General features: G+C 37.1%; 1 protein-coding gene across 2 annotated transcripts in view; it reads left to right on the top strand.

Moving 5' to 3' along the window:
* Nucleotides 1-14,689, top strand: part of MMS22L (MMS22 like, DNA repair protein) — a 119,185-nt gene that overhangs the window by 22,778 nt on the left and 81,718 nt on the right. For both annotated transcript variants that reach the window (XR_005068473.1, XM_037059736.1), the window contains exon 11: nucleotides 5,459-5,521. Coding sequence is in view for 1 of the 2 variants with exons in the window: in XM_037059736.1 (XP_036915631.1) it covers nucleotides 5,459-5,521 (63 nt within the window). In the remaining variant the exon portion in view is untranslated. The remainder of the gene's footprint in view (nucleotides 1-5,458; nucleotides 5,522-14,689) is intronic.

Consider the following 14,689-nt stretch of genomic DNA (forward strand, 5'->3'; position numbering starts at 1 on the left):
ATTTTATTTTTCTTAAACTTTCTTATATTACCAATTAATACATACTTTTCATAGACAAATTAGAAAGCAGGAAACAGGTAATAAGCCTACAGAGATATATTCAGCTTTGAATCTAGAAGCTGTAGACATCTTGAAAAATCATAATCTTGGACCCTGTCAGCCTGTTCCGTATTTCAGTGTCATTGGTCATATTTTGCTTGCTTGTTTGTTTTTTTGTTTAGATTCCTGTTAAAGGTGAGATCATATGGTATTTGTCTTTCACCGCCTGGCTTATTTCGCTCAACATAATGCTCTCCAGGCTGACAGGGTCCAGAGAGGAGAGGGGATATAAAGGACAAATGGACAATAATTAAGGTGGGGGGCACTGGAGGGGGCAGGGAATATAAAACAGAAAACTGTACTTGAATAAGAATTAAATAAATTTAAAAAAATAATACAAATTTCATAAAAATCATAATCTTTATGTTTTTGTTTTTTAAGAAGAACAATTTGTAGAAGAGTTGGGATCTCATCCTGTTTCTTTTACTAAGTAGTTGGACTACCTTCAGTGAATTACTTCAACTTTTCGGGGCCTCTGTTCCCTCATCCAGAGGCCACAGGGCTAGATTTTTGAAAGATTCCCTTTATTTCCAAAATTGGTAAGATTGCCAGCCGGAAAACATATTTCTCCAGAAATGAATCAGTAAGCTTTATGAATCATTTGATAAAATTATTTCCTCAAAATAACACTTCATCATAGAAACTTTTTGCAAAAGTTATTTTCATCTAGTAAATAACCATGAAGTTTACTTCAAATAGAATGACAGATTTTACAGAAACATTTTTACAGTGTTATTTAAAAAATTGCTGTGAATAAAACCAGCTGGTAGATGTATTTATTTGAAGCCCTATTTGTATATAGTTTCTTCCATGTTCAGAAATGAACAACGTAGTATTATGTCATTTCATCAGTTCCATAAAATAAACATCTAGAATCTTGAAGCCAGTATTTTCAAAATTGGTCTTGTTTTTCTGGGAGTGGGTCTTAAACCTGGCTGATCATTAGACTTACCTTTGAGTTTTTAAAATTCAGGTCTCTGGGTCTCAACTATGGAGATCCTGATTTAGTATTCTGTTTGGAGTTTGGGAATCCTTATTTTTAAAAAGTTTTCTGGCTTTCATCCTGTATTTGTTTATGAAACATGTTTTTTGTTGGACTTGACAGGTTTTCCTTTTTTTGGAATATTGAGCACAGTAGGCTGAGAAATCTCCATGGAATCTGAGGGTCATTTGTATTGACATTGTGTCCTCAAAATGGAAAGGCCTCATGAGGTCCTCTAAATGATCGCTCTGAGAATAAAAGTCCTGTTAAGGGGATCCCAAGATAAATTAAAATAGAGTCAGAAAGTGCTCTGAAATGTTCATATGCAGCTTAGTATCAGTGTTTCTGAGAGTGCTACCATGGCCCGGACCGGTGTGGCTCAGTGGGTTGGGCAGCGTCCCACGAAGCGAAAGCTTGTTGGTTCAATTCTATGTTGGGGCACATGTCTGCGTTGCAGTTTTCGTCTCCATTCAAGGCACATGGGAGAGGCTGTTAATTGATGTTTCCCTCTCACATTAAAGAAATGAGAGAGAAAAATAAATAAAACCTTTTTTAAAAAAGAATTCTATCATACACTGAGTGAGGTGAATAGAAAGAGCTTCTCATAGAGAAGGATTGTATGTCCCTTGTTTCTTTACGTGAGTCCTTACCATGCTGATACGCAGCAAATACTCAATACATGTTAGCGTTTACCGTGATTACTGTAGTATTTCTTCTATTGAGTATTTTTGTGGAGTTAACGTGATGATGTTTCACATCTCAATTACTAATAGTAGAACAAAATAGTAGAACAAAATTAAAAGAAGTCAACAAAAATCTACCTACAATTCTGAGATCTTTACTTAGCCCTTTTATTTCTTTTCCAACTTTAATTCTTTAAATACATATTTCTGATTTGAATTGGTATAAATAAATATGGTTAAGCACTTCTGAGCCCCTATTATAATAATAAGTGCTAATGATAGGATACACATGAAACAGATTGTACTGCCTCTTTTTTTTTGTTTTCAGGCTGTTAAACAATGCTTGTTGGGATGCACTGTTAGGAGTGGGTGGTATATTTCAGTAGTGGTTGCTGTTGGACCCCAGTAGCCATTTAATGTGTAATTCCTGCTACTGTTGAGTTGTACTAGGACCGGCCCCCACAGTGGCGTGGCTGAAATCACTCTTCTGTTTCACACAGAGAAGTCTGTAGGAGATTATTGCTTTTACTAGCTGAATCAAGATAGCAAATGAGTTTTCTGTATTTAAACTAGCCTAACCTTGTGTTTTAATATTTTTCAGCAGTTCTTGTGTGTGTTTTTTGCCAAGATACATGTTTTTAAAATCACAATTTCTTAAGTTATGTAAAAGGTTTTCAGAGGAAGGAGCTATGATGCTTGAAAAAGAACCTTTCATATGATACAAATGATAAAAATGTGCAATATGTATATGCATGTGTATGTGTAAAATACACTACTTTTAATCATGAACCCTCAAAGAGTCAAATATTTCTGGACTTTTTAATGCCTTTTAAAGAAAAACTCAGCTGTCCATTATGAAAGTTTTTGTTAGGGGTCATACCTTTAGCATATTGTATTTGCAAATTATTTAATATCTCACAGGGACAGTTCAGTTTTATCTCAGCGAAGCATTATGAAATGAGAGGGTAATATATACATATTACAGGTATAGAAACTGAAGGCAGTGTAAGTATCACCCTATTTTTATCACTGAAACTCGATGTTAAGGTTCTCCTAAGGAGAACTTCTGCAGAACAGGTCCTTGCTAGGGTCACCGTGTCTACCAGTTTGCCCGATAGTCCCAGTGTATGCCTGCCATCCCTTCATCCTATCTGGTTGGTTTTTCCTTTTACTCTCAAAAGTGTCTTATTTGGTTTATAAATCATGTAATCTAATCTGTAAAGACATAGTGACCTATTGGAGCTTTTGTAGGAATTATGAAAGTTACCTGAATTTTCTTCTCCTTTAGATGTATTATCATAACCAGCTACTGTTAAGAAAGTGGTTATGTATTAAATGTGCTTTAGTCCATTAAAGAGTTACCTGGTGTGAGAGGATGATGTGAAGTAATAATAGTCAGTCGTGTTTTTCTGCAGGAAAGAAATATCTCTGGTCTTGTGTTAAATATAGAGATGTTTTAGTTTTTTAATGTGAACTTCTTTGCCCTGAAGGTTAATGTGAAATTTTTACATTTTAAATAGGTTTCAGATATAGTTAATTTTTTTTTTATTTTAAAAGTTTCTGTACATGGACTTTTGCTGTATGTGGATTTAAATCACAAACTTGCTGATTGCTCACTGTAGATGTATAAGGAAATTTGGTATCACTTCTCATACTAGAGGCTTTAGGTTTTCATACATTTCTGCCTAATGCTTTTTTTAACCTAGATAAGGGTGTGTTATCATCGCACAATCCTAATCATCTATTTTAAAAGCGTATATCATGTAAGGAGAAAAATCACTTGTGAGCACTGCAAGTTTAACAGTGCTGTCTCATGCACAGTGCAGTCCGTCGGGCCATCTGAGTCTCTGCTTTGAAACATCGGAAATGGTGAGAAGATGAAAGGCGTGAAATGTAACCTTCAGATGAAAGTGGAACCAGGCCAGCTAGTTCACTGGAGGGTTGGGGACCGCTTTTACATTTCTTGTGGAATTACTGCCTGTGCCGCAGCCTTAGTTGCTGTTTAGTCTTAACATTGGAGTAGGAGATCTAAAACAGCCCAAATCGAGGACTTCATATGTTTTTTCTTTCAGTGAAGTTAAGATACTTACAACTTAATACATAGAGAAAATGCTGTAGCTGTTCTAGGTTAAGTTTTCTTAAGGAAGAAATAGCTGTGTTCCTTTGATACATAGTTTCTTCTTACTCAGTCTTGGTTTTGGCATGATATGGCTGCTATTCTGTCTTCTGAGTTGTGGGGTGTTTTTGTTTTAGATTATAGCCACAATACTGATCCATAGAGTTGAAGTTCTTTGGGCAAGAATTTAACCTACTATTTTATAGCTCAGGTGATTCAAAGGGCTTTATAGAACAGAATAATTGAAATATACTCATGAACACTATCAAATTATAAAGCTAAAAACATCAGTCGTATCATGTTCCCGCATATTTGGGACTAGTGGTGACATTTTCTCAGTAAAGAATGATATAAAAGTAAATTGATCAAAGGCGAAGGAAGGCTTGTTAGAAAAAGAAAACCAGTTACTGCTAACTTGGTATAGTGGAAGGGACATTGGCTTTGGAGCCAGACCGACTTGGATTTGAATCCACACTGTGGCTTGTATATACATGATCTTTCTGAGACTTAATTATGTTATCTTTTAGATGGGAAGGTTTTTTTGAGGAAATAATGTAAAGACCCTAACACAATGTGCATATAGCATTGTTAGAACAAAATGGTCTCCTTTTGGTGAACATTTTAGGGCCAACTACCAAGCGTCAGGGAACAGTCCTCAAGACTGCCCTCGTTTCTGACAACTGCAAGCTCAGAGATTCCTAAAACTACGTAATTTACTTAGACTTACAGAACTCACTGAACGCTGTTAGCCCGATGGTTATGGTTTGTTCCAGGGAAAGGGCATGAATTAAAACTAGCCAGGGCACATTGTGCAGAGTTGAAGAGAAGTGCCACATGTGGGGGCCTGTTCCTCTCCCCGGGGAATCGGGACATGTTGGCCCCCTGGCATCAGGGTATGGAGTGCGCCGCGCCGGTGTCAGGTGAGCCTCGTATCCTAGGAGGAGTCCCTGCAGGCTCTCCTGTCGGAAAGTGGTCCTTTTCAGTTCCTCGCCTTTCTGAAATATTTGGTTCTGGGAAAGTCCATGTTGGTTTTCATACAGTGCGGAATCTTCCAGGTACTTGAGGTTGCCAGGTAAGTCACCATTACTTAAGTATGGGTAGTGCTGTGTAAAGTTTTTCTATATTTTCTCTGTTCATACATTAGTTACTTGTTTACCAGAGTAAACTGTCTTGAGGCTGTTACTCATGAAATGAAGGAAAAAGTCTGTGGTGGGTAAAGTGCAGGATAAGGAAGAATACTCAGGGCATAAATACAGCAAAATATATAAAAGTTTTTTTCTTCCTGTTAAATTACATCTGACAGCAAAAATTTAATATTTGTTAAAACATTTGTAATTTTATGGAAGTACCACTGTTTAATGAAACAATTCCTTATAAAGTTTATGTTGGACTAGAATAGTTGTAAAATTTTTCTACTGAGTCTCCACCAGCTCTGCTAAGCTAATTTTAGACATTCAAGAAGTTGTAGTAAGTTCTGACGTTTGATAAAATGTACTTCACACTTAACTTGCTATACCAAAATTTATCTTATAATTAAGAGCAGCAATTTTGATGCAGTAATATTTCCTTCTTTCTTAGAGGCAAATGGAATCAAGTTGGAACTTTGTGGAAGAACTGCTGAAAAGGTCCATCAGTGTTCAGGTATGCATTTAAAGTGAGACAGTTTGTGGACTTTGCTAATTTTTACATTTTTATTTGTAAGAACCAAGCAAACTAAAAATGATTTGGATAACAAACTTCGTTTACTTATTAATACCCTATGAGAGAAATAATTGTTCTTTGTTATGACGTGTCAACATACATAGTTCCTATTAGTGACTGTGCTTCAAAGGTTTTTATTTTTTAACGTCGAGTTGTCAGTTAAAGGACAAAGATAATTATTCTAGCTGGTGACTTTGACGAAATGTATTCAAAATAAGTAGTAGGTGCTTCAGAACTTAAGCCATTCCTCGGCTGAGTGGTATCAAGTCTGAGAGACACGATGAGGGAGATAGTCAGTGGCATTGGGAATGCAGCTCTGTCCTCCTCACAGCAGGAAAGGGACTTTGCCTTGCTGAGCAGTTTGTCTTACGGGCTCGAATCATACTCTGACTGATAAGGTCCTAGTTTCTGAGCCCTCATTTCATACCTTATCATTTTTCTTTCTGCACAGCGGTTAATGTAGTGCTTCATGGCCCACAGGTCAGATTTGACCTCCTTTTAAAATAGTTTTAAATGTGCTCTTCATCACATCTTTAGACATCTTGTAGTGTAGTTCTGTAAAGTTTTGTAATGTTATTTGTCTAAGAGTTTAAGGAAAAAAATTTAGTAAAGGGTTTTTAAAATTTGGGTTATAGGATACTTTTGTGTAAATACAGACTGTTCAAACTTGCAGAGGAAGAAAAAGGAAATACAGTAGTCGGGGATTGCTCTGTGTAGCACAGAGAGGCATGTACACACACATGCACACACATTTGTTTTATAGCCATATCTTTGAAAATAAAATAGCTTGCAATTTTCTTTTCCCTGTTATCTATGTTAATTCTTAATATCTTAGGTGAAATATGTAAGTACATTTAGTTATAACTCTTCAAAGTATGAGCTGAGAATTCTATGTTAGAATTCCAAAGACCTTCACATACTGAATTTGTATCAGAAACTAAAGAGCCATTATCCCAATCGTTGTAGAAGTTTCGGTTTATTTTTATTTTTTCTGTATCATTTTAGTTAGCTTCATTCTCTGTTCATTTTGAGAACATACTGATTTAGATTTTAACTCAAAACATTTCTTATAATATTTTTAAATTCAAGAATGTAGAGAATTGCTAAAAAATGGTCATTGTTGTGTGTAACCATTTAACAAACTACTAATCTAATCATAATGCCTCAACATAGCTTAGAAACCTCTTAAACTTACTTTTAGCTCTAACAGTTTCTAATACATAGTTTTGTTCTACTAGATTTAAAATTACAGAGTATTTCTTAAAAGGCTGTAAAGGTTCATATGGATAAATATTCATATATCCACTATGGTCAGGGAAGACAGGAAAATTTATTTGTCTTCCATAGAAAAGTTTGCTTTTTGACTAAGAGTTGAAAACTCTTTAAGCACATTTAGTTGTTTGAAAGTTAATTTCTTTTTGGTTTGGATTGTGACTTCCTATAATTTTAATTTTAAGTGAAGAAAACATTATCTTTAAGAAAAACTTAAGATGGAATATCTTACACATAATGTGATAAAACTTATTCTGAGATGGCATAGTACAGATAGTATTGAAACACTTGCCAGAGTTTTGAAACCAATTTTGTTGAGTGCAGTAGGTGGTCATAAAGAATAAATAATATGTTTGGATAAAGCTACCAGGCTATCAATTTGATTATATCTGTTTTTCCTCATTGAGGTACATTAAAATCTGACCATGTTTATGTGCTTTGACTTAATCTCCAACAGTGAAAAAAGTAATTTGCAATATTTCAAAAAATATACATTCCACATTTAGAGCAGTCTTCGAATACAATTGATAGGCACTATAGTTTTAATTGAGCAAATAATGTTCCAAATCTTGTTGTAGGTAGAGAGGATCTTCCTTAAACAGATATTAAACTTTGTTAGTAAAGAGAACATATATTTAATTTTACCTATATAAGTACATTTGAATACTTAAGTATTTCCTTTAAAAACAGTTTTTAAATAGGTAATCCTATTTAATATTTGTGAGTGCTAACAATAAACATTTATTCTCCTTCTAAGAAAGAATAACAGCATTATTGTTTTCATGTGAAAAGGGAGATTTTTAGTTTTATGCTACCTACTTTTCAAAGTCTCATTTTCAGAGTTCACAAAAGCAAGGGTATAAAAGAAATCTTACGCAAGTCTAATATTTTTTAAAGTTATTTTCAGTTTTCAAAGAATTTAGAGAATCCAAGACTAAAAGCAATTCAGAATATGATTAGATCTGAATAATGTGGAATAATAATCTTTTAATTACTAACTCAAAATCATTGTGTTTATTGGACAGAAGGATCTTGACTAAGATATTGAAGTTTAGCTCTCTTTATTCAGTCCTAAAAATAAATCTAATCGGGTAGACTGACAGTTACTATTTATCTTTCAAATAAAATTTTCAAGGGTAGCCACACGCACACGTGGCTGAGATGAGACCCCCAGAGAGCCCGTAGACGGGGTCTCGAGAAAACTGAAGAAGCCGTGGGACTGACACAGGCAAGGTTAAGGCTGAGTGGAAAAGGGACCCACAGGAATGGTTTATGAAAACATCTTTAATCAGAGGGCATGGATTTCAATCTATGTCTTTAATTAAACCTTTTAGTTTTGAATTTGACCTTAACACTCACAAAAATGAAATATATCAGCTTAAGGTATAATACTATGAACCTGTTGGCATTTATTATTTTATCTTTGAGAGTCAATATTTGGCCTAAAAAGAGACATTTCTTTTTTGCAGGTAACAAAATAATAGTTATTCCTGTGCAAACACTGTACTTAGCATTTAATTACATTCTTTCATCTAACGAATATGACAATCTTGTGTAGTTTCATTTTACACATTAAGAAACTCGCTTGGGAGGGTATGACGAAGCTTGTCCAGGTTCACACATCTAGCTAGACAATGGTAGAACTGGGATTTGAATCTTCGTGTGTGTTTTACTTATTATGCACTCCCTCAAAGCATCTGACTGTGTAGCATTCTTAATGCTACAATGCTTTGTAGCATTCTTTATTTTCATTATTTCTATTTTAAAAGTTCTGTGCTGCTATGTGTTTGATTAGTAATCCATTTTACTTTCTGGATCTGTTTTGGTAATACTGGGGGAAGGCGTATCCATTTTCCATATTGTTTTTATTTCCCCCCTCCAATAAGTGTGTGATGGGGAAAACGTAAGATAGGAAGAAATTAATGTACTTAATTGTTCTCAGATATTCTTCCTCACAGTAGTTCAGTTCTCCCTATTTTTTTTTTATGAATTTGAGCTAAGATGTCTGTTGCCTTCTCTACTCCAGACTATTGTGTATTCTTATTTCTGCTTATCTGGATTTGAAAATGGGTAATTAAATGAGCAAACCCTGTGTCTACTTAATTTCTCAGGTGTGAACACACAATTTTTTAAAGGGAATTTTTAAGGGAAATTAGCTCAAAACAAAGTAATGGTTGGATATGCGGAAGATGAAAATGTATTTTATAATAAATAGTGTTTGTAATTTATAGGCTAAAAAAAATGCTTCTAAAATTGCAACCAGCTGAATGATTGCCTGTGTTGCCAGAACTGTGGAGAAAATGGTATTTTTTAAAGCCTTTTTTTTTCATTTTAATCTGTAACCACTAGCAGGAAAATCAAAGGAAATTTATTTCCTTTCTTTTTAAAAAATAAAATCACAAATCCCCTAGGATGCTGTATTTAATTTCTTCTTGATTGAATAGAGTGGAAAGAGAAAGGACTCTGGCCTTACAAGATTTGATTTAAGTCTTGGTGTAGTCACTAAAAGCAATTTTGATTAAATCTGGTGTCCATTAAATGTTCAGTTTTTTTCCCTTCTGTTTTTGGAAGATTGCATGGATTAGTATGTATAACAGACTTTGTAGTCATAAATCCTAATTTCCAAGTGGACTTTGGTGAAATATTTGTAACTACTGAACCTCAACCTTCTTTCCCGTGAAATGAAGGTAATAAAACTGGGATGCTATGAGCCATTCATGAACTTAGACATGTAAATGTCACATAATGTCTGACACATAGTTCGTATTTAAACCTTTTACTTTTTGCAAATTTAATTTATGTTTATGGCTTAAATACGTCTCTGAATCTACATGTATGTAAAACGAGTTTCAGATATCAAATAAAACACAACTCTTTAAAATGCACCCACTTTTTTAAATAAACCCACCTTTTAACCTTGCAACATAGTAAGATTAGTATAATTCATGTCACTAGTATCCAGAGTGGGCTTAGGCTGTGGGAGGAACCCTGGCCAGCAGTGCTCCTCCTGGCCATGGTGGGTGAGAATTAAGTCATCCCGGACACAATCAGGTTGTTCTGGTGGGAAAGGGGTGGCAATTCCCTTTAGTGGGCAATGCCCTGAACCCTTCCCCAAACAGCTTTTATTGGTATGTGTAGTGTATACAGCATACATGCATAGCTCATCAATCAACGTCAGAAGGCTATTGTCATCCAAAAACAGGTATTAACTATAGATAACAATTGAAGGAACAGAGAGATTTGTCACAGGTCAGGGTCTGTTAGTCATGCTGAGGCCAGTCAGAGGGTCTTTAAGACGTGTCTCATGAGATAACGAGTTTGCTCCTTATTCCTTAAACTTATACATCCAGTTTGTCACCAGGGCTATACAAAACAAACAGAGCAAGCTTCAAAGGATACAGTGTATTTATCAGGCCTAATTCCCATGGGATTCCTCGGTTTTAGAGTCGAGTGATATCTGCCACCTGCATTACCTGGTTTCCAGGGAGACTAACTAGCCCCTTTCAGAGTGGGGCCGTAGTCTCTGGAACCACATAGAGTGGTCCCCAATATCTCCCCATTTTTTGCTTGTTATGGCCGTATAACCAAAGGTACTGGTGCTGCTGTAATCAACAGGGTTATGCTAGGCAGAGCAGGCTTCAAAGGACAAAATGTACATTCTTTCTCAGGCCAGATTTATCCCTGGAAATCATTAATTTCAGTACAAGGCTGCAGCTGCCTCTGGCATTGTTTTCAGGCTGAGTCAGGTGGGGGGAACAAAGCAGCCGAGAGATTAGGATACTTTTTACAGATAGAATGAGGACTCAGGCTATGACAAAGCCAATGGGTGAGGGTCTTTCTGCCCCTTTCTCTATAGACCCCTAAGTAATTCCCTGGTGGCCCATGTCTACTGTGCCTGTCTTAGGTTGTCCCTCCCTTGAGGAATCTTACTTGTCCTTGGCTAACCAGTTACCTGCCTGGGCCAAGCAGGGTGAAGTGAGGGAGGCAAGGGATGTGCTCTTGCCAGGAGGATAGGTTCTGTCTCCTCAGTGGCTCATGGCCCCTTTCCCTTATCTTAGACACACTGGAGTCATAACCAAAAGCACTGGTGCCGCTGTCCTCTCCTCTGTGGGATGAAAGGCACTGAATCCTGTCTGTCTAAGTGTGAATCAGGCCTGATAAATACACTGTATCCTTTGAAGCCTGCTCTGTTCGTTTTGTATAGCCCTGGTGACAAACTGGATGTTTAAGTTTAAGGAATAAGGAACAAACTCGTTATCTCATGAGACACGTCTTAAAGACCCTCTGACTGGCCTCAGCATGACTAACAGACCCTGATCCATCACAGATCTGTGTTCCTTCAATTGTTATCTATAGTTAATACCTGTTTTTGGATGACAATAGCCTTTTGACGTTGATTGATGAGCTATGTACATATGCTGTATACACTACACATACCATTCCCAATAAAAGCTGTTTGGGGAAGGGTTCAGGGCATTGCCCACTAAAGGGAATTGCCACCCCTTTCCCACCAGAACAACCTGATTATGTCCAGGATGACTTACTTCTCATCCACCGTGGCTGAGAAGAGCTCTGCTGGCTGGGGTTTCTTCCACATTGGTCTAGTTCAACATTTTCATAATTAAAGCAAGAATGTTAGCAATGAACAGAATGTTGTCTTCTTTGGTTAAATGCACTTAATTGTCTACTAGAGAATTCAAAATCTTTTCCTAAGGCATGTAGCTACTTGGCGAAAAGAGGCACATTTACCCAGATCTTAGTATTGTTCATGCAAAATTTATGGAGTCTTTTTGGTTAACCAGGCACTATGCTAGGCCCTGGGAACATTATCTCAGCCTTCAGAGCATTCATAGACATTTGAAGGCATATAAACATCAAATTTAACAAGGTAAGCATTGTGATACAGGTGTGTATATTGCAGTGTGGAGTATAAAGTAAGGCCATCATTTAGCATGGAAGTCAGGAAGTTTCCCAGAGGACTTGAACCTGATGTGTATACTAAAGGATTAATCATTGAAAGAGTTAAGTCCTTGCCAAACAAAATGAAACAAAACCTGCTCGTGCTTGGTTCACTCTCATTCATTAAGAAATCTAGGGCCAAGATCACTGTTTTTGTATACTTAGGTACTACTTTTGTTAGTGACACCAACATTTTGTGTGTAATTGATCTGTCCTTTAAGTTTTTTAATATCTTCACTTCTAATTAGATTTGTTTTCATTACCTTACCTACCTCTTATGGTTATGATCTACGGGGTTTTTTTTTCTTCGTTTTTTTTCTCGTGTTTATTCTGCCTATCATGGTTGACCTTTTCATTTCTTGTCTTCTTTTATATCCACACTTTCCTACTAAAACAATTTAGATTACGTATATAACACCTTATAATGATCACTCCATAGGTGTTTGTACACACTGATTCCATAGCCCTCACCTGTTTTAAACTTGGGAAGACCCGGTCCTGTCTTGTCTCCTGCCACCTCCGCCTCCAGCTGCATATTGCTGGAGACAAGTCATATAGTCATTCTTACCAGTTTTTATTGCAAATCTGGGATGGCACCTGGCTGTATAGTGTTTGCTTTTCTGCTCTCTAAAGTGACTTATCTCACAATGTGTTTTTAACACACAATTCAACACATGCTTTGCCCCAACAAACTTAGGTAAATGTCTTGCATCATAAATCATTGATAAATGGACCAATTGGTAGAGAATTCTTTTATCTTTGCACCTTTAAATATTCCATCGTGCCTGCTTTGTACTCAGCCTCTCAGTGTGGTTTACTTTTATATCAGAAATGATGCTCTTTCTGTCAAAGGCTCAGTCCATTCTCTGTGCATTGGATCTTGTCTTTTCTCACCTGTTCGAGGACTTTATGTATGCTCACTTAAATACAGTACCCCCCTAACTGCACTTGCTTTTCACATTTTCCATTACCTGTGGTCAACAGCAATCCAAAAATACTTAATTGAAATTGCCAGAAATAAACAATTCATAAGTTTTAAATTGTACATGCTCTGAGTAACCTGATGAACTCTCTTTCCATCCTGCTGGGGTTGTGAATATCCCCTTTGTCTAAAGTATTCACACTGTATACGTGACCTGCTGCTTAGTCACTTAGTTGCCATCCTGATTATCAGAGAGAGCGAGACGACATTCAGATTTTTATATAGTATATTGTTATAATTCTATTTTTAGTTATTGTTAAACTTCTGTTGTGCCTAATTTGTAAATTAAACTTTGTAATAGGTATGTATGTAGAGGAAAAAATGAGATATAGAACTCAGTACTATTCACAGTTTCAGACATCCATTGGAGGAGGGTCTTAAACTATATCCCCTGGAGGTAAAAGGTACTACTGTATCTCTAATGTTCCTCACCTGCTTTTGTCTCCTTAGCCTACCATAGTCAAGCTTTGGTCTCTGCCATCCCCCAAACTATTGTTGTTGAGGCCATATTGTCAAATCTGAGAATTCTTCTCATTTTAATCTCTCAGCCTCATTCAAACCTGTTGACCTCTGTGTCTTTCCGAAATACTTCTCTTGGCTTATGTGATGCCTGGTTTCTTTTCTACTTTATTGTCCACTGGTATTGCTAATAAACTCCTTTTACCTGATGTCTAAATGTTGGATTAGCAGGGGGCTCTCAGTTCTGAATCCTTTTATCTTTTCCATCTATAGTCTTTCCTTGGTTGATCTTGTCTAACCTTTTAACTCTAAAAACTGTCAGTATGAAGGTATCATCCAAATTTATATCAACAGCTCTGACTTTTCCTTTGAGGTCTTGACTCATGTGTCTCCACTTGGTTGCCCTGGGCACTCTCCTATCTCTTCCTCCCCTTGCTTTTGCCATCTCAGGAAACGCATAGTAACCATCAACCCATTTTCTTAAGCCAAAATCTGGGAGTTCTTAATTGTTCTCTTCCCTTCAGACCTTGATATAACTCATCAACAGATCCTCTTGCCTATTTCCAAACATTTCTCCAAAGTTGTTTACTTATCTCAGTCTTACAGTTTTATAGAATGGCCTCCTAACCATTAGAGGTGGCCGAAGGAGAAGGAAGTAGTTGGGAAAAGTAGACAATTTAATATTTCTTCAGTGGAATAATCATGCACGTTTGTGGCACTCAAGTGCCACACAACTGAATTGCAGTCATTTAGTAGTTACTTATTTAAAGCTTACTGTATAACATGCACCTCCAGGTCTCCCAGTATGTCTGCCTCATACACGACTTTTTAATGTGGTTTTCTGTTATATTGCAAGTGTCACTGCTTACCTCCTGACTGGTCTTCCCGCTTCTCTTCTCCACTATATTCATTCTCCATGCATGATCCAACATAGTAGTTTTGAAGCAATCACCTCATATCAGTCCTGTGCTTTCAAAATCCTAGTGGCTCCCAACATATTTAAAATAAAATCCAGGAGACCTCCGCCAAGATGGAGGCGTAGGTGGAAACACTGTGCCTTCTCCCACAACCAAGTTTGAAGACAACAAAGTTTTAGTAAACAAAAACCCAGCCAAAACACAGAAAATTGAACTATACGGAAGTCCGACAACAATGAACCGTTCACCCAGACCCGTAAGAGGGACGGAGCCGCCAGCTGAGAGGGGTCAGGCAGGAAAGATGCCCCAACCCAGGCGCGCTGGCAGCCGTGACACAGATCCCAGGTGTGGGAACGGGCAGACCCAGTGAGGGCTCAAGGTGGCAGGCTGACTGAGGTCACACATTCATTCGCAGGCAGATAAATCAGGGAAGGAGTGAGCAGTGACAGACCGCACAGGCCCCAGCTGCAGGAAGCAGCAGAGGGAACCGCCATTGCCCTTCTCTGGCCACACCCCCAC

Source organism: Sturnira hondurensis, unplaced genomic scaffold, assembly GCF_014824575.4.
Source record: "Sturnira hondurensis isolate 20B ecotype Veracruz unplaced genomic scaffold, ASM1482457v3 Scaffold0011291, whole genome shotgun sequence".
Lineage (NCBI taxonomy): Eukaryota > Metazoa > Chordata > Mammalia > Chiroptera > Phyllostomidae > Sturnira > Sturnira hondurensis.